This window comes from Paralichthys olivaceus, chromosome 18 (genome assembly GCF_024713975.1).
Source record: "Paralichthys olivaceus isolate ysfri-2021 chromosome 18, ASM2471397v2, whole genome shotgun sequence".
Taxonomy (NCBI): Eukaryota; Metazoa; Chordata; class Actinopteri; order Pleuronectiformes; family Paralichthyidae; genus Paralichthys; species Paralichthys olivaceus.
Window position 1 is genome coordinate 16,706,144 of NC_091110.1, and position 18,953 is coordinate 16,725,096.

General features: G+C 42.7%; 1 protein-coding gene across 4 annotated transcripts in view; it reads left to right on the forward strand.

Annotated features, from left to right (window-relative positions):
- Positions 1-16,548, forward strand: part of cntfr (ciliary neurotrophic factor receptor) — a 198,614-nt gene extending 182,066 nt beyond the window's left edge. For all 4 annotated transcript variants that reach the window (XM_069513854.1, XM_020104218.2, XM_020104217.2 and 1 more), the window contains 4 exons: positions 8,573-8,641; positions 9,072-9,192; positions 13,781-13,907; positions 14,884-16,548. In XM_069513854.1, the coding sequence (XP_069369955.1) occupies positions 8,573-8,641; positions 9,072-9,192; positions 13,781-13,907; position 14,884 (318 nt within the window). In that variant the 3' untranslated portion in view covers positions 14,885-16,548. The remainder of the gene's footprint in view (positions 1-8,572; positions 8,642-9,071; positions 9,193-13,780; positions 13,908-14,883) is intronic.
- The last annotated feature ends 2,405 nt before the right edge of the window (positions 16,549-18,953 follow it).

Here is an 18,953-nt window from a genome sequence, read left to right on the forward strand (position 1 = left end):
ATAAACTGCAAAGTGAATGTGTCATTACAATCAGGCCTGCATCGGTACACGACTCACGAGGTGGCTCCCGGACTTTTGACTATCTCACAGCTAAAGAAACGATCGTATGCATCTGCAGAGATCGACTGCACGCTGATCCCGGCTCCAGTTCTCGTCTTTGGTTATGAGAGGTGAAGCCGCGGGGAGTTGACCAAACAGTGAGCAGGTCTCTGCCGTGTAGCTGTTACACCACCTCACTAACTGCCCGCAGCTGTCGAGATGCAAGAACAGCAGCAGCGGCTGAATTACTGTTGTTGTTTCTGCTCTGTTCATTGTTTCTGTCTGGTGGGTTTACGTCCTTGTAAAGCACTTTGTACCACTGTCGGGAATAGTGCTATATATCTATATATATATGTGTATATATATTATTTTTATATTAACAAGAAGGAGAATAATTCTGACAGAATTATAAAGCTTGAGAAACAGTGAAGATTTTATTTAATGGCCAAAATACTCAGCTCGACTTATCTGAGATTTCATGATATTATTGAAAATAGTGTCCACGTAATATTCTGCTTTAACAACCTTGAGGCTGAACAGAAACAGCGACTCAGGTGCAACAAGCTCTGTTTCAGGACATTTCCTCCACAGGGCAGCACACACGGTTAGTGTTGAATTCTTGCATTATTGCTTGTTGACTTACATCAACAGTTGAGACGCCAACAACGTCTCATTCCCTGCGTGCATCAGTGCTCCAGAAAAGTGGCAATTTCATCACATTTGCTGCAGAGACAGGCACTGCTGCACCTTCACTGCTTCTGCGTGTGCTGCACACTTTGAATGACACAAATCAAATGACATTTCAATATGTGCCACAGCTTCCGAGCTTTGCACTTAAGTGAGCGATCAAAAAGTCTGAAACCATAAAACTGTGGCTGTTTTGTGCAGGTGTTTGTCGGCGTATTCCTGCATGACCCTTAACTTTTCCTTTTCCTGTTATTTAATTTGTAACTGAGAGCTACTAGTCAAACAGAATTGACAGATGAAACTACACTTAATCTGCATGCCTGCCGTGGATTGTTCTGTTTCCCATGGCCTCATGTTGCATTGTTTCCATTCCGACCCCACGCTCCCTTCGCTGAGACGTGAACTCAAACTCTCATAGCAATTAAAGCAATGGTCCAGTGACTGTGATAAGAACAATTTCAGATTGCTCAATATCATCTTCATGGTATGAAACTGCATCTGCTCTGCGGTAATTGCCCTTTGGGGACGAGGCTGAACTCCAGGCTACAGAAAACACACGTTTCCATGCAGACACTCTCATGCAGGAAATCATGCACACTGTACATAGAAGAGATGATACACTCACGAACGCTGGTCTGCATATGAATAAATGAACAAATGCTATTGTATTCTAGCTCTTGTAATTACAAAGACTAATATACATGCAAATGTGTTCCGAGCGCTGTTACGTTCATATACATGAGTTTACATCTAATAATAACAATAAACACACAGTCCCAGATACTCAGTGTTATTTTAACAGACAGTCAACACTGTATCCCCACAGTTCTCAGCAATCACACTTTAAGAAATATGTTCGACACAGATACACCCACTGCACGTACACAACTTTTTGTGTGTGCAGAACTTGAGGCGTTTACGGGCCTCTTGCTAACAATTCAAACCACAATTTTTGACCGAGCCTGAGAGGAAAGTAACCAAACCCGACCCAAACCCTAAGGATATTCTGTATTTTATGTCCCGACCCAATCCGAAACCTGATGTTTTCCTTGTTTACAGTGATGTGCAGCGTAAAGAATTCTGAACCCGGCCCAAACCCAAATATAATTTCCTGATTTTCCTCCAAACTCAGCACCGAACCAGGTTCTCGCTCCAATATCAGATGGTGTAGGTGTTTTTATTGCTGAGGATAAAGCAATAGAAGGCGTGTTTCAAAGAAGTGCTGAAAGTAATCAAGCTCCATAATAAAAGTTTTTGATCAACTTTTCTAAATACACTGTATTAGCTTGCAGCCAGTCGCAGCAGTGTTATAGATTTGCAGGCTCTCCGTGCTCTGTCACACCCACATACACACGTATAAGATATTGGAAAGAAAAGTGCAAACATTAGAAAATGAAATTAGAGTCACTGAGCTTCAGAGCAACAGACAAAACTAATAAATGAAGCGGCTAGAGCAGAGAGGTGCACTTAAAACTCTTCTTCGTCTAATCTGTATCCGCTTGACCAAAGCAGCTTCATTCATTTATTTATCCTTCATCTATTTTCTCCGTCGTCCTTCTGCCTGACACGCTGCATCCGCCCCCGCCAATCCTTCTTTCCTCCCCTCCCTCTAACTCACTTCCTTTGTCACTTTGTCTCCCTCCATCATTTCCTCCTCTTTTTCCCCTCCTCTTCAGTGTCACTCCACCTTGCTGCGGGTCGTCTCCTCCACCAGCACAACGCTCGTCCACGTAGTAATGGCCTTTGTATCTTTGCCAAAAGTCACTCCCGTCCCTCCGAGCACTTAGATGAATCGATAGGGAGCCAGGAGAGTGTGTGTGTGTGTGTGTGTGTGTGTCTGTGTGTGTACTCTCACATACAGTAGATACTCCTTATATGTGATGGTGCATGTGTGTTATTATTACTGTGACGGAGAAATTGACACTGAATACGAGGTTATTCAATCCAGTCTGACACTGAAGGTAATAAATGCTTCAGGTTCCCTCTCCCACATTTTCCGCGTTTTTCAGTCCTCAACCCTCCCGGTTTCATTTTCACCTTCCCACCACTGTTTCCCCTCCCTCAGCAATTCAAAGGTTTTACCATCACCCACTCATCTTTCCATCTATCCCTCCATCCATGCATTAAGCCAGCTATCTAACCATCCGTCCCTCAAGCCATCCATTTGTATCCATAGGTGCACATGATAAATGTTTAGACCTTGTTTGGGGAAAATATCCCATCTAAAGGACACTGCCACAGACAGACCATTTATCAAACTCCATCTTTTTCACACACACGCACGCACGCACACGCACGCACACTGCAGATTCAGCGCCATCACGTATGAAAGTCATCATCATTCGCCTCTGCTGTCGAATTACATTAAAGTCAAATTGTGTTCTTTACAAAGATGGGGATGAATGCTGTGCATCTGTAATTAGCTTATAAACAGTTCAACTCTGCTCATTATTGACAGAATCTGAGAAAAATAAAGAATATAACCTTTAATTTAAACCAGTTTTCTGTTAGAAATAAAAGAATACGTAATGTAGAAGGAAATATGAGCGGCGGCAAAGGCAGTAAGGAATATATAAAAAGTAATGCAGGCAATCAACACAGAGGCGGTTGCTCTCTTCGTTAAACACTGTTATATAAAGAGGTGTCACGTAGATCACGCAACGGAGAAAGAGCTCTATTATCTTGAGTGTGTTACCCAGATTGCACTTGGGATATTTCAGTGTTTTCTATTCACGGCTCTTTGGAGAACTTACTGTGTAAGGGTGAATGAAGACGAATGGGGGCCGCTGCCCTCTCCTCTGCCTCTATTGATTTCTAGATCACCATGTCAATCCTTGGGCTTTCAAACGCACACACAGCGATCTTCTCTTGATATGTCAGGACACACACACACACACACATATATATATATATACACTGTGCTGACCTCGTCCTGGGAGCTGGTGTCTCATGGCCAATAAAGTTCTGATAGAAAGAAACAAGGAAGTCAACAAAGCTTGTAAATATCTGACACAAGGGGGATTTTTCATGCTCAGGAAGATGAACACTGCAGCGGAGAAATAAATAAATAATATACGGTGCCACAGTGGTTGAGTATAGCATCGATGCCTTAAAGCTCGCGTCACATAAGAATATGTAAACTGACGGAGCCCTCTTCCCTTACTTTGCGTTTAGTTTTCTGAAAGCTCACAGACCACTGGAAAAAAAACATAGGACACAAATAAGAATTTTAATAAATGGCAGAACTTTAGAGCAGAAATAAGCAGTGTGAGCTCAGTCAGCAGCAGCACGCCACTTGTTCTTATTGGTCTTCGTCTGAGTCTGATCGGTTTATTCAAAGACAATCAGATTTCAGACAAATGTGTCACAATTTTAAACAGGCAGTCAAGAAAACTGATCTGTAATCCAGAGCTAAAATCAAAGTATGAAGGTTTGTGAGGAGGTATAGAAGCAAGACGTTGCAATGTAGGAATCCACCTAGGAAAATACATTTACCACATATATGAGGAATACATACATGCATTATCTAAACGTACATGACCTCAGGACCTTATGAGGTGTTATAGACCTCGGTTCGATCAGCTGGGATTCATTAATTTGTGCCACTTGACGTCTGTTTAAAAGCTGCGGGAAAACGCTGCATCCTCATTTGTTCAGAATCCAAAAGCTGCTGTTAGAGAAAAAAATCTCCTGACGTGACAGGAGTGTTTGTAGAGCTGATACAGGAGGAAGCAGGGGATCAGTTCTGAATTCAGTTTTATCTCTCACGACGCGTTTGTGTTTGACATTTTTGACATGCCAGCATTTACAGCATAAACCAGAGTTAATGCTCGCCGCCGTGCTTCTGGAGCTAACGCCTGCCTTTTTAAGTGTGCAAGGTCTAGTTCGGGATTTTGCAACCGGGTTTTTCCCGGGGGTGGGGGGTTAACTTCCTTTTACAGTAATTGCCGCTGCGGCGATCGGGGCTTCAAAGAGAGAAATACTGTCCGAGAAATTACCCCCGGACCTGGTGTATTTTGTGTGTGCATGTGTCCGTGTGTGTGTGTGTGTGTTCTCAAATGGGGAGGAGAGTGCGGTGGAAAAATGGGAGCTGTCAGTCAACCTAATGAGACCAACCTTCTCAGTGCGCACACACACATACACACACACACAGAGTGCCATCGGGCCAGAAGAAGTGCCATATAATTGGGTTTCCTTTCCAGGACAACAGACATGCTCACTGGATTAGATCTGACCACCGACGCCAATTCTCTCCATGGCTCCCTCTCTCTGCTTCTCCTTCTCTCTGTTGATGGTCACTTTTTTTGCATTTCCCTGTTCCCTCTCTTCTCTCATCTTCCTAATTTCTCACTATTTTTCTGCCCTTCCCTTTTTTGTGTTTTCCTCATACTGCTTGTTTTATTATCCTCTCCACCTCTGACCTGCCGCTTCAGTTGTAACTATAAAATATATAAGGCTATATACGATTGCAAGATTCAAATCTCAGATGTTATTTTATTGGACTTATCGGGCCCATAATATGACCTAGTGTGCACGTGCATATTTGTAGGGGATTGGATGAAATAAAACTTTATTGATTCCACTTGAAAAGTAAAGGGTCACTTCTTTTCCTCACAGTTTCTTATGCAATCCCTGAGGAATGTTCACATCTTCTCTCTCTGCCCCTCTCATTGTCTGGATTTGTGCAGAAGCTCTTGAAGTGTGTGTGCAAGTGTGTGTGAGTTATTCCACAGCAAAGTGATTGAACTCTGGTTCAGGGAGCAAGAAGAAATGCATTTGGGTTTTTCACCTTGAAGGAGGTCAGGAAATCCAGGTGCGGCACGTCTCAGGTGGATTTCTGCCGTCAGACCGGGGCCGAGCTCTTGCATGTTCTCCGGTTCATCATTAAGCATTCATGCTCACATCCGCTGTTTACGCTAAACAGACGAAGGTGTTTACGCATGAGAGTGAAGACATTTAGGGATCATTACTCTCAAAATTGTCCATTTTGTGGCCAGTCCATTTGGCTTTATTATTATCATTATCATATTATATCTTTGGTCTCCTGAATATTTACTCTGAGTCAAGGGGAGATGATTATGGGAACGTAAATATTTGGGTGTGAGGGATGTTTGTGTATGTGTGTGTGTGTGTGTGTGTGGCTGAGTCACACACAATTGCAAATTTAGTGAATATCCACACGAAGAATTTGTTTTCATTGCAGCTCCCAAACAATTTAAGGATAATTTGTGCTGCTGTTACATACAAAGAGATACTCCAATTTAAAATGATGTAACCTTCACCGTCCTTTACGTTGGCAGGGTTGTTAATGTAATGCATCCACTAGAGGGCCGCACAGAATCAACAACAAACACAACGATGGAGGAGGAGATTGTGATAACACGTTGTAAACTGCTCCGTTTCTTCAGTAACTGTTCAGAAGACGTGTCCAAATACAGACGAAATGAAGGCAGAGTGCCGGCAGAAGGCTCTGGAAGTTTGTCCGTGAAGATTCTCATCCTGGTCATGGTATCGTCTGAGGTTGAACGTAGGCTCTGTCAGTTTGCAGTTTGAGCCTGCGGCAGCTCTCGTGCTCGGTCTTGCAGTGTGAACGATCGGGCTGTGGTTTCTTCTTTGGCAGCGATCGTGGCAGCCTCTCCAAAAAACATTTCCCTCTTCCATCTACTCCCCCCCACCACCACCGCATCCCCTCATCTTTCGTCATCACTGCCCCCCCCCCACTCCCTCTACTACGTGATATTAAGTGCTGCTTTCGCTGCTCCCTGTTTAGCCACTTGGCAACGCAGCAACACATCCATCTCTTTGGAAATGTTTATTTCTAAGCTGTTTACGCTACTTTCTCCTCCACACACACACACACACACACACACACACACACACACGTGTACAGTACACAGTCTGTGCACATGCACAAGCACTACTTCCACTTTGGACTCGTAAACACCAATAGTAATGCAACAGGGGTACACTGACTTGAGTCTAAACATGCGAGCACAAAGAAAAACAAATGTAGAGAGGGATATTTTCTCAAAACACTTGGCATGCAGAAATACAAAGACGCTTGCACAGATTTCCACGAACGCAGACGCAAGCAGAACTTTCACAAAGCATAGACATTTGTATGCAAACACACACATGTGCACATTAGAGTCAGGGAGGAATGCTGATAGAAGCTATGGTTGGATACGCTGGTTGGTGCACATGTAAACAGCGGAGGCTTTAGCCTCAAACACCGCACACATGTCTGTTAGCGCACACATGCACGCACACTGTATACAATGTACTCAACTACACCGGCGCATGCACACAGCACTCAGCGGGAACATGTAACACATGCACACTCGGATGACGTTGTTATTGCATTCCACTAATGAAATTAAGCCCATAAATGTAGCGCTCGGTTTGACAGATAAAACCTGAACTTTTCCTTCCAAACAGAGGGTGGGGCGGTGGAGCGAGAGAGAGAGAGAGAGACGGAGAATTAGAGTAGATAAATGGAGGCTGTGAAGATCAAGGCGATGTTGAAAACTGAGCGGTCAACTTTCCAAAGAGGTTGAGCGATGAGAGGGAGATTACAGGAAGAAAGAGGGAGCACAGATGCTGGGGATGTACAAGGGGGTTATTTGTCAGATCAACTGCACATTTGCACATCCTGAAGAAAAAACCCCGGTCTGAGGTTTGGGGACGGGGAGTTGTTAAAATGATGCACGGGTGTGAGGGGGTTTTGACGAAATTGCAGACTGGAGATATCGGGAATATTTAAAGGATGATTTAGTTTTATTGCAACTTTGAGTGCCAACATTTCAGTCAGTGAAACATTAAACATTCATTAAGAATAAGACAGTTCTCTGTAGTGCATATAATACTGTATATTATAATACTGTAAAATATATACTAAAATGAAGGATTTCAAATTACCTGCAGCTCTTGTGTCAGTCTGATTCACTTAGCTGTGTGTGTGTCTGTGTGTGCATTTGTGCATGTGTGCGTGCGTGTGTGTGTGTGTGTGTGTGTTCCTGCAGAAGGCAACAGGCACGTCCCTAAATCATTCAATTTGACTTCAGGAGTAGAAAAAGCAGCACCCTCCTCCTTCTCTCTATTTTTCTTTCGGTCCGTCAGACACTGGCCAAAGGCAAACAAACGCACACACACACACCACTAACCATAAATTACAGGGCAGCAGCAAATCATTCTCTCATGCACTCCCCAGAGACTCAAACATTTAGTTCATTCTCCGCTGTGCTTTGCAAATTAAAGTCTGCACAAAAGGATTTCAAATTGTGCCATGCGTCATATTATGTTACAAAATTATGTGGCATTGATGCCAGAGCTATCTGGTGTAATCATCAATTATACTGCTGGTATTCTGCATGCGTGTGCGTGAGTGCTGGTATGCGCCTGAGTGCGGAGGCCGCAGGGACGTCGAGGTTCAATTACTTCCACAGAGAAAATGTAAAACACAGTGAGAATAAAGCAACAGACTTGACCTATGCACAGAATAATGATGAAAGGTGTGTTGTAAATAAATGAGGTTGAATAAAACATGGTTACTCTATGGCACGGCTGAATCTGCCCACCATAAAACATTAAAGACTCGGCCCTGGATTTCTATACTGAGCACATAATTTATGGGTAGAGCTCTGGTTAAGAGTAGAAGGACATCCAGACCCAAAGTTCACTCAGGAACTCATAACTTCCTATTTTTAGTGGGGAATTTTCATAATTCTTGAAGTTGGGAAAATTCCATATCCCTGGGGTGAAATAACAGGATTCAGAAATCTGTGTATGATTAATGATTTCTTTTTTGTTGATCGCTAACCTGGTCTGCTCCCTTGTTGTTGTTTAGGTGGAGTTATCGGACAGCACCTTCCACACCATCACTGATGCCTACGCGGGGAAGGAATACATCATCCAGGTAACACGTCCATCCACTGCTAACGGAAACAAGTTTCACACACAGTAAATCTAGTTAGAGCCTGGTCTCTTCAAATGATTCCCAAATGTCAAAAGTTATAGATTTAACGACCACCTGCCGCTACCGTCGGTTTACAAAGTGGTCGGAAGCTAAGACTGTGGCTCCGGAGGTAGAGTGAGGTAGAGCAGGTTGTTCAGTCATCAGAGGTTTCGTGGTTTGATTCCCGGCTCGTCCAGTCCTCATGAGGAACTGTCTTTGGGCAAGTTGAGCTTGAGTACTAGATGGAGCGATACAGAGGTGATGTGTGAATGTAAATGTTTGAGAAATTAAGACAAGAAAAGTGCTATTTAAAAGAATTTACCACGATAACAAATCAGCGTTTGTTCTGCAGATTCTTGTGTCTGAACTCCAAATATGTTGTGATCCGCAGGTGGCGGCCAAGGACACAGAGATCGGAACATGGAGCGACTGGAGTGTCGCCGTCCACGCCACTCCCTGGATTGAAGATCCTCTGCCCATCACCTCCACAACCGAAGGAGACTTTCCTACCGGTGAGTTTTAAACTCTCTGCTCCTTCCCCAGGGGAGAGAGTGAGTGGATGAGTCAAGTACCAGAACCAGTTGACTTCAAAACAAACACTCTGCTGCTCCAAAACAAAACCAGTCGACTAAACTGATTCAGCGCTCTAAAATTAATTTTACTGTTTTAATTTGATAATAAACCAAATCATGTACATGTTAAAAAAACGTTATCTTACGTTGGCACCAGGGGAACATTTAGAGGAAAGTTCCTACGGTTTGTCCTTCGAAGATCACGACTGAATTTTCACTGCCAAAGGATTGAAGATTAAAATAATAGTTGTAGAAATATTAAGAGTATTTATTTAATGCCGTTTGGTTTTTATCAGTGTTGAGGTCCCTGAGCTGTAGAATCATCATTGTGAAGATAATGCTGTATCCCTTGTTTAATGTTGTTCTTTGTGCTCGCGGCTGTCACACAGTGAATTTCCTGAACCAGTTAGGTATGAAATTAAGTTAAGTTAATAACTTCCTTTATCATTAAATTGAGTAGACTGTAAGCGTTTGATAGCCTTGAACTTTTATCGCAGCTTAAGTTATAAGATCCGGCAGCCTCCAGACAAATCTGCACACATCAGCCTGAGAGCCTCTGCTCACCCGCCTCTGGGAAAAGACGCTGCCATATTTAAAAAACTCTCACGTCTCTACTACAATTTCAATTTGAGTTAACTTACAGTATGACAACCCTGCACGTTCTAGGTCTTTTTAATGCAATATAAATGATCGTTTAACATTAAACTCATTGTAGGTCATTATATTCCGTGCTTGCCCTGACACACACTAACACACACACACAAGGGCAACAACTGTCTGTGGGTATTATCTAGTTGGCATGCGGCAGAGATCAAAGATGGCTCGCTCGTCAAATCCAAATCTCTCAACGCGCCGATGATCCCCGAACAACAAGATGTACATTCCGAGTCTGAGCGCAGCGTCGTGCACGTCTCTGCCGCCACGCAGCAAAAATGGCAGGACGCACTTTGAAAATCTGAACACTTCATGAAAGTGGACGGGTTTCATCGTGCATGTGGCTGATTGAAACCTTCTAAAGTGCAGATTCATTTGCACCGTCCCCAGATGCTTGTGTGATATTCAAAACATTAGTTACCAGAAAAACCCGAGTGTCGTCACGGGGGCAGCGTGTGATTGAATATTTTGAGACTTCCTATACTCCAGGAAGTAACGGCACCCTGCCGAGAAATAAGGAGGAGCCACATCCTTCAGGAGCACTATAGAGTCGAACTTAAATCCAAACCAATCCGGTTTGCGTCACCAGCTTCTTGTTGCCCTTGCATCGCCCACGTAGCTCTTTAGCTCTGTTAGCGGTGCACAATGAATCCTGGGCCTCTTCTTATTTTGCTGCAGGTGGATCGGTGGTTTTCTGACCTTCAGACAACAGAGCCAGATTAGCTGTTTCCTCCTAATACCAGTCTTAATGCGAAGCTTAGAGCGATGTCAACTTTCTCATCTCACCGTAGGCAAGAAAGCAAATAACTGTATTTTCTAAAATGATATTTGGAGCCTGAGCTTTTACAGACGCTGTGAGTTTGAATTAGTACATTGATAAAACAGCACATTTACACTGTGGTCCACCATCATTCATCTCTTACTTCATTGATCTTGAATGTCAATATATTGATAAAGTCATAATCATACAACAACATAAATATGACATCGTCAGGGCAAAACAGTGAAATATACAGACCAGTCTGAAACCTTCATCCGTCTCTGTCCATTGAAGCTTCTCAGCTCTCAGGTGTTTGCGATACAACAGTGACTCCAGTTGGACGCGTGCAGCATCACACGCTGAGCGTCACCACAGTCGTCACTGAATGAGCATGTTTAGAAAAACACGTGTTACACGGCGCACACAGAACATGCTGCTCTAACCCAGACATGTCTAAACAGCACGGCACACACATGCACGGCGTCGCCCTCTGACAACACACAAACACACACACTCACACAAACGCTCGGTACACATTGTATTATTCTTGTTCTCAGGAACAGAACAGGAGGTTATTGGGATTCTCCTCATGCCTCTTCTCGATCCAGCTGCTGCCTCCCTGCTTCCCGTCCCTCTCTCCGTTTTCTCTTCTCTCTTTCACCCTCTTTTGCCTGAAGGTCTCTCTGTCTCTATCTCTCCCTCTCTTTCCCTCTCCTCCCTCCCACGTCACACTTCATCTGTTTTTCTGGTTCCCTCCACTTTATTTACAGATGCTACTTCCTGAGTGACTGATTTCATCTGTTTAGCGGGCAGCTCGTTTTTTCCCCCACTGATGTATAAAATATCTCTGTTTTTTTTTTTATCCCCTCGGGTCTTTAAAATAAAGGCAGTTGAGAAGTAAGAAATGTAATCTGAAATCTAAAATTTTCAATTTGTCCGTTAAAAAAAAAACAGAGAGCAAAAGTCAGATTTGATGGAAAAGCAGTAAAAAAAAACACATATTTACTTAAAACACTTTAGTAGAAATGTAACTTTAACGTTTGTTAATGTTCATGAGGCAGAAATCTGCAGGAAAACAAGGAAAATATCTGGTTGCCTGTCGATGACCGGACCAATAAACACAAAAGGTTCAGTCAGGGACAACTCTTCTCTTTTTTTTCAGCTTGTTAACATCTACACATTGGCCAATATTTCCTGTCCGCTCAGCCGAAAAGGAAGTTAATAGACTCATTATAGTGTGGCGTGCAGTCCGAACACACATTTCCACTTTCTCCATTTCCTCTCTTCTCTATCTGTCCTCTTGCCTCTGCCTTGTTTCCTCCACCTCCCTTGTTACGGTTAATTTCTGTTTGTGAGGTGACGCACGCTTCATGAAGATGAACCAGAATAGTAGATTGTGGCACTTCAGTGTGTGTTCTGTCGAATCTCGCTCAGCCCACCACATCACTGAGTGGGCCATCGCCTAGCAACAACATTCCAGGAAGTGAAGAGCGGATCGTTTGCAGCTTTAAAAAGTTGCAACCGTCTCTGTTTCTTTTTTAAACCTGTAAAAGACGCATCACTCTTTATATCCTTCACGTCCAGAACTTTTTATGAACACGTAGTTCCTGTTTCTACCGATGCGTCAGTGTTTGATAAGCAGCCAACTCTAAACGCCACTTCCAAAGAAAGTAATAGCAAAAACCTTCTTCTCACTCACCATCCACGCAGATGTGTTTTCCTCTCTTTGTCTTGTCTCCGTGTCCTCGACCACCGCGTCACATCAATTCTGCATAACTTTTATTTTCCTTCACCACTCAGAAGCACAATGTTTGGCTGCGGGCTGGAAGCATTGCACTCTCTCTCTATTTCACACCTGGCTGCTTCCTTCTAATATCTCCCGACTCCCAACCCCGACACTACACAACAGTCATTAATTGGAAGGAGAGGGAAATCATATTCTCTCTCCGGTTAGAAAAAGAAATGCTTTTGGTTCTAGATCACGCGAGTTAATATCTATTGTTCCGCCTGCAGCCGTAGCAATAGCTGCTTTTTTCAAAAAAACATTAAACCGTTAAACTGTAATATTTTTATTTCAATGCAAACCGAAGAGAAGAGCTGAAACCTGCTTATGCTCAACTTTGAGTCCAAGCAGCGTTTCCAGACAGGAAATGTTGTAACAGAGGCTTAGAATTAAAGTTATACTTAATTTACATGTGAGTCAATAAATTGATTATTCATAACTAATTAATACTTTTGTAAAACACAGCTAATGTTTAGACAAAATATTTAAGATCCATATTTTACTGTCTTGGTTAATATTAACTCTTGGAATTGGAATTTTGGCGTTACTGATCGTACAGATCGTACAAATGTGTTAATTATCAAACTTCTTGCATTTCCAAGTGACATGTTGTCAAAACTTGAAGACATTCGACTTCATTCTTGAGATATAACTTTTGAGACTGGGACGGACAGATGGACAAAGAAAAACATGACGCATCAAAAGTTAAAAATCCTCATTTCTGCGACCTGAATGGGAAACCAGTCTCATTATGTGCTGAAAAATCCAAATCCTCAGTCTATCAGGGGTTTGTGAGAGGATACGTTTTCATTGTGTATTATTCCCCCTAACACCGATTTATTAACTTCCACGGTGCACGTCCTCCATTTTTTCTCCATCTATCCACCTCCTGCTCTTCACCTCAGGGTTTTTTTTTTTACCTCATCCTGCGATTCACTATCTCTTCTTTCCGTCTCCATATATTATCTGTTTTGCTCCCTCTCTCTCTCTCTCTCTCTCTCTCTCTCTCTCTCTCTCTCTCTCTCTCTCTCCGTCCTTCACTATCCCCGCAGCTTCAGTGTAAGTGAGATTTTTTTCCTCTGTCCAGTTCACTTCATAACTGCCTTGACAAGTCCCGTATTGATTGAGCTTGCAGATTAGAATTGATTTCGTTCTCTACTGTATTTTCTTTTTCTGTTTGCTTCTTCTCGGTAGGTTGAGCATTTTTCGGTGTCCATTCATCAAAATGATGTTCGGGGGGGGGGGCAAATAAAAAAAGGGCAAATTAGAACGAGGATTTAGTCGAGTTTAGTTAAATTTAAAATCATTATTATTCTCTTTCTTTTTTCCAGAAACCAAGACGTCTCCCATCCCTTCTTCCAATGCACCACACAAGGCTGAACCTCCGGTGGGCAGAGCTGCCAGGCTCCTCACGTTCTTCTCCCCTTTGCTGTTAGGAATGCTGCTGCTGCTCATGTGGTGAGGGAAGACACACACACACACACACACACACACCTCTTGTAATGAGTCGACAACCCCTCATCTTCCAGTTGATCTTGGAACTTCAGTCACATATCTGCAGGTCGGTGTGTGTGTGTGTTGATGTCAGGAGCAATAACAGTCGGGTTCGTTTTATGACCCAGGTGAGAGTGGGGGTTGGGGGGGGTCAGAGGAGGTGGCGGGGGTTCTGCGGAACCCCTTCAGGGACTGAGGTGAAATTCAGAGCTGTCCCGTTTCATTCATTTGAAAGGTTTCACCCTATAAATCATGTGGTAATAACACGTGACCCGTGGAAGACGTAGATACGACCAATGCTGAAATGTTGAACGTCCTTCACGGCGGTTATGTTGACGGTGAAGGCGCAGGCAAACAGGAAATGGCTTTTAGCGTGACCGTACCTACACCTTTAACCACGGGACACTTAAACGTGGCCGCACCTGGGAGAGACCGGCAGCTGATGGGTTTAACCACCGGAGGGTGAAGCCAGTCAGGTGCAGTTCACACATAGTGGAAGAGAGCGACAGATTTATGATTTGTTTTCGTAATGTGGGCCCACAGCGTTTTATAATGTGACCATCACCGAAGACCGATCGAGAGAAACAGGGAGAGGAACACGCAGGCAGAGGTGGAGAGTAACAAAGTACATTTATATATTAATATCATACTAAAGTAAGGCTACTGTAACTTACACATTAACTACTCAAACACTGGCTTTAGAGGCTCCTCTTATGTCTCCTATACACACTTCTAAAGAGAGTTTATCCAGTTCATTGCAACCTGCAAACACGCCACCAGAGGTCGTTAAATCCTCCGCGCTGAATCTTTTAGGCTCTTTGACGTGTTTGTGAGTTGTTAGCATCTCTGCCGAAATCGAATCAAAGTACTTTATACGAATTTTGTCTTTGCTACCAAAGAAAACAAGGTTCCTAATTTCTGCCTCTGTCTCTTTCTCCAGATTTAAACGTCTTATTCCAGAAGGGAGACAGGAAGTAAGAGGGGGAGGAGGAGGAGGAGGAAGATGAAGAGGAGGCGGCGGCTGGTCTTTTTTCTATTTTGCACATGTTTCAAGGATACAGTGCATTGATCGTTTCTGTCCATCACACACTCACTCACCAAGGTTACACAGAGGTGAACTCAGACAATGATAATGCGACTCAGCATTTTTGGGATTAAATGGTGACAAGGAAGATCTTCAGAGGAGCTTCTGAAAGCGACATCATCATCATCATCATCATCAACAGCAGCAACAGGAGCAGCAACAAGCGTCAACAACAGCAGTGATATCAGCACCAATAGGCTTATATTGCCCCCTGGTGGCTGTGATGGGCCACAGCAGACTGACTGAGGGCATCTCCTCTTCAGATCAACTCCAGGAAAAGGAAAAAACTTTTTTTGTTCTTTTTTTTAAATTTTTTTTATTGATCGATCGATTGATAGTCTTAATTTTAACCCTCCGCTAAAATCGTAGCACTGCACAGACAAACACACACACACACATAAATACTGTGTGTTTGTGTGTGTAGTCACCACAGCAGTCCCCATACAGCTAAACCATCATGCCAAAGACTCAACTTCACCCCCAACTAAACGGTTCCCAAACGATTCATCGAGCTTCCTGAAGCCTGTGCCTGCCTTCGTCGTGGGTTGGAAACCCCAGAAAATTGTGTGCATGCATGCGTGCGTGCGTGTGTGTGTGCGTGTGTGTGTGTGTGTGTGTGTGTGTCCTTATCGATACCGCATTAAACCGTGCAGGAATCAAACTTTGGGATGAATCTGAGGAACCCTGCAGCTCCTGTTTGTATAAAACAACCATTTAACAGAGACGCCACAAAACTAGCCTATACTCAATCAGACTCTGAATCTGTTCGCCTCCGACGGCCGAGTCAGAAATGACGGCGGCGGGTCGTTTTTTTTTGTTTTTTTTTCGATACAAGGACTAACACTTTGGAAATGTCAGTATCTGTAGTCTGGCTTGTTTAGACGATTAGCTTTACATTCTGCTTTCAGCGCCTGGAGAGGAGGACCTGGATTGTAAGAGAACAAAAAAGAATTAAGTGGATTTGAACAATTCAAATTTATTTTTTTCACCACACATTTTTTTTGTTTTTCATTTCGACTCTGTAATGACGGCGACACGGTCGTCGAGCGAAGCGTTAAAAACGAGCTGCGTTGGTTTTGCATTCTGCTCTGTGCTGTAAAATACAATAACACAAGAATACTGTTTGCTTTCCCAATTCTGACGCCTTTACAAAAGTCTTCTTGCAGTTTACATGTCAGTAGCCGATATCACCAGTTAATATTATGTTACTCAAAGGAAGATTGATGTGTTTCATTGTGTTTTTTTTTATTTTATGGACAAATAATAAAAACACACATATAGGACTTTAGTTTTTTTTCTTTTTTCCAGACATTCATAATGGCTTAATTCTCCTTGATCCTATTTTGTAAACTATGATATGTAACTTTAACATTGAACAAAAAGTTTATTATTTAATAATAATAATAATGTATGTATTAGCAGTAGAATGTCGTAACCTGTACCTGGGGTCTTTTTTATAGATGTATATACAATGACAGGTTTCAACCATTAAATGTGACCATTTCACAATGAATGACGACACCGAGGCCTCGTGCTCATTTCGCCTTTCTCGGACATAAAGCATCAACTTCAACAACACGATAATATTTCAGTGTAATAACAGAGCTGAAGCTTCTTACCTCCCACAGCCATAAACAAACACGGCCTCAGTTCAGGTTTTTCAAATCAATAATTGTGACAACAACATTTTCTCTCAATTTGGCTGCCGGGGCCAAAGTATATTTACAGTTTCAGATTCATTATATCGATGATTCATGGGTTTTTTTTCTTGACATTTAAAAAAGTATCTTCAGCCGGTTTGTCACCGCTGAGGATTTGTGGTCTTTATTATTTCTTAAACTTGTTATAACCTCGACTGTTTGAAGGGTTGGAAACAAACATCAGGACTTTAGAGGTGAACTTTTGATGCTTTCTCACTTTCTTTCTTCAAGTTCTTCAGGGTTTTTGTGAAGGTTAAAAGTTTTTGCAAAGTTGAAAAGCCTGTAGTTACGGGAGCTCGTCTCCGCCACAGTCCGCTCGTCTCCAGTCTCACCACCACCCGACTTTTGGGACTGTGACAGAAAGGTTCTCGACATACAGAAGGGTTTGACGATACATTTTCTAAAAATCTTGAAATAAGTTTTGATAATTGCGACTGGCTGCTTTTGTCCTGAAGTTAATTTAGTGACTTTGATGTTAAACTGGTGTAAAACTTTAAAACGCTTCTCAGACTTTTACCACAACAACAGATATATTCAACTGAATAATGGGACGAGAAGGAAATAGTAGATTAATTTGGCCAAATTTCCTTTTCAACCTATACCTCTCTCTCCTCCGGCCTCTCTCTCTCTCTCTCTCATTCTGTCTTACTCTCTCTCTCCACCTCTCTTTCTTTCATTATTCTAACAAGCTCTGGCAGAGCGATCCCGAGACCCAGGAAGAGTCAATACACCATCTAACAGCCGTCAGCTGGACTCCTGCGTGTATCTGCTTGTGTGGGTGTTTCATTCATTACTCTTTCCTCCTTCGCTTTGCTCAAACTGGCCTGTACTTTCTTTTCTCCTTCTTTTAGATTGTGGCGTCTATGAGAACCCAATTAATATTTACAATGATGGAGCATGACGTGAAGAAGAGGACGGGGCTGTTTTTGTCCTTGTTGGTTTTTGTGTTGGAGAAAATCACATTTTCTGCGTTTAATAAAAACGAGTTAATAGTTTGACGATTTAGAATTTTTCACCTCAACTGAGCTTTAATTAAACGACAGCGGAAATGTTCACACACGCTCTCTTTGTGTGCAGCCACAATGTGATCCACATTAACCTCCAGTGTGTGTGTGTGTCTCATCCAGAGCCTGTCAGTTCTAACAGCCCTGCTCTGCTCTAATGACTGGTTTGACCTTTCACTGATAACTGGATGAATGACACAATCTCTGCTCTGCTTTTCACTCTCTCCTCAGCGTTCCGCCCATTCAGTCTTTCTCTCTCTGTCTGTGTCCATGTTTCATTTGCTTCCTCTTTCCTCCTCATCCATTCAGCGGCATAAGGCCTCAGTGATCTGCCTCCATCTGGGCCTGTCCTGGGCTTCATGTTCTGTTCGCCACTATTTTGCTGTGAGACGACCTTGTTTGTGTTTTCCAGGTGGTGTCCATCTTAGAGCAGATACGTCCAATCCATTGCATCTACACTTTGGCTCCTAGTCTTTTTTTCATAGCTAACGAAGGAGCAGAAAACCACAGTGGAGATGAAACTTCATTTTATTAACTAATTATTTTATCTTATTAATCTTCTTTCATGGCTGCAAACTGGCAGCACAAATGTAAAGCTGAATCTCTGCTGCTGCTGTTTTAAAATGTTTTCATTGATTTGAGAGAAAAGAAGATCCTGCCTGTGGCCACTGGAGGGCAGCAGAGGCTGTGCACTGTCTGTGGTGCTGAAACGTTCGAACACAGTTATTGTCACTGTGTCTGTCCATGGTGCTGAATTATTCAAATTATTGCCCTTCTCTAAAGTCACGTCTCCTCCCTCTGTCATCACGTGACCCACAAATCAATCACGGCCACCTTCAAAATGTTCATTATTGGCTTGTTGACGATTCATCACCTTCTCAGGGAAGCTCTCGTTTCTTTCTATCTTTCTTTTTCTAGAAAAGCAGTCGCACCTTCGCCGAGGCCCAACGTTCTCCAACGTTCTCCTTATTTACATCTGCTGGATCAAGTATTTTTACTAAAACAAGATTTAATCTCATTAATAAATTATCACCACATTGAATCGAACACACTGGTGAACAACAAGATGACTAGATGGACTGTCAGATATCTATTGTCATCTGAAATACAGTATATCTGATTAATAATATCAGCACACATCTCTTTTTAAATGTATTAGGCTTCACCAGTGCATGTCAAAATACAGCATCAATCAGGATATGTATTTTAAATATTTAATGTA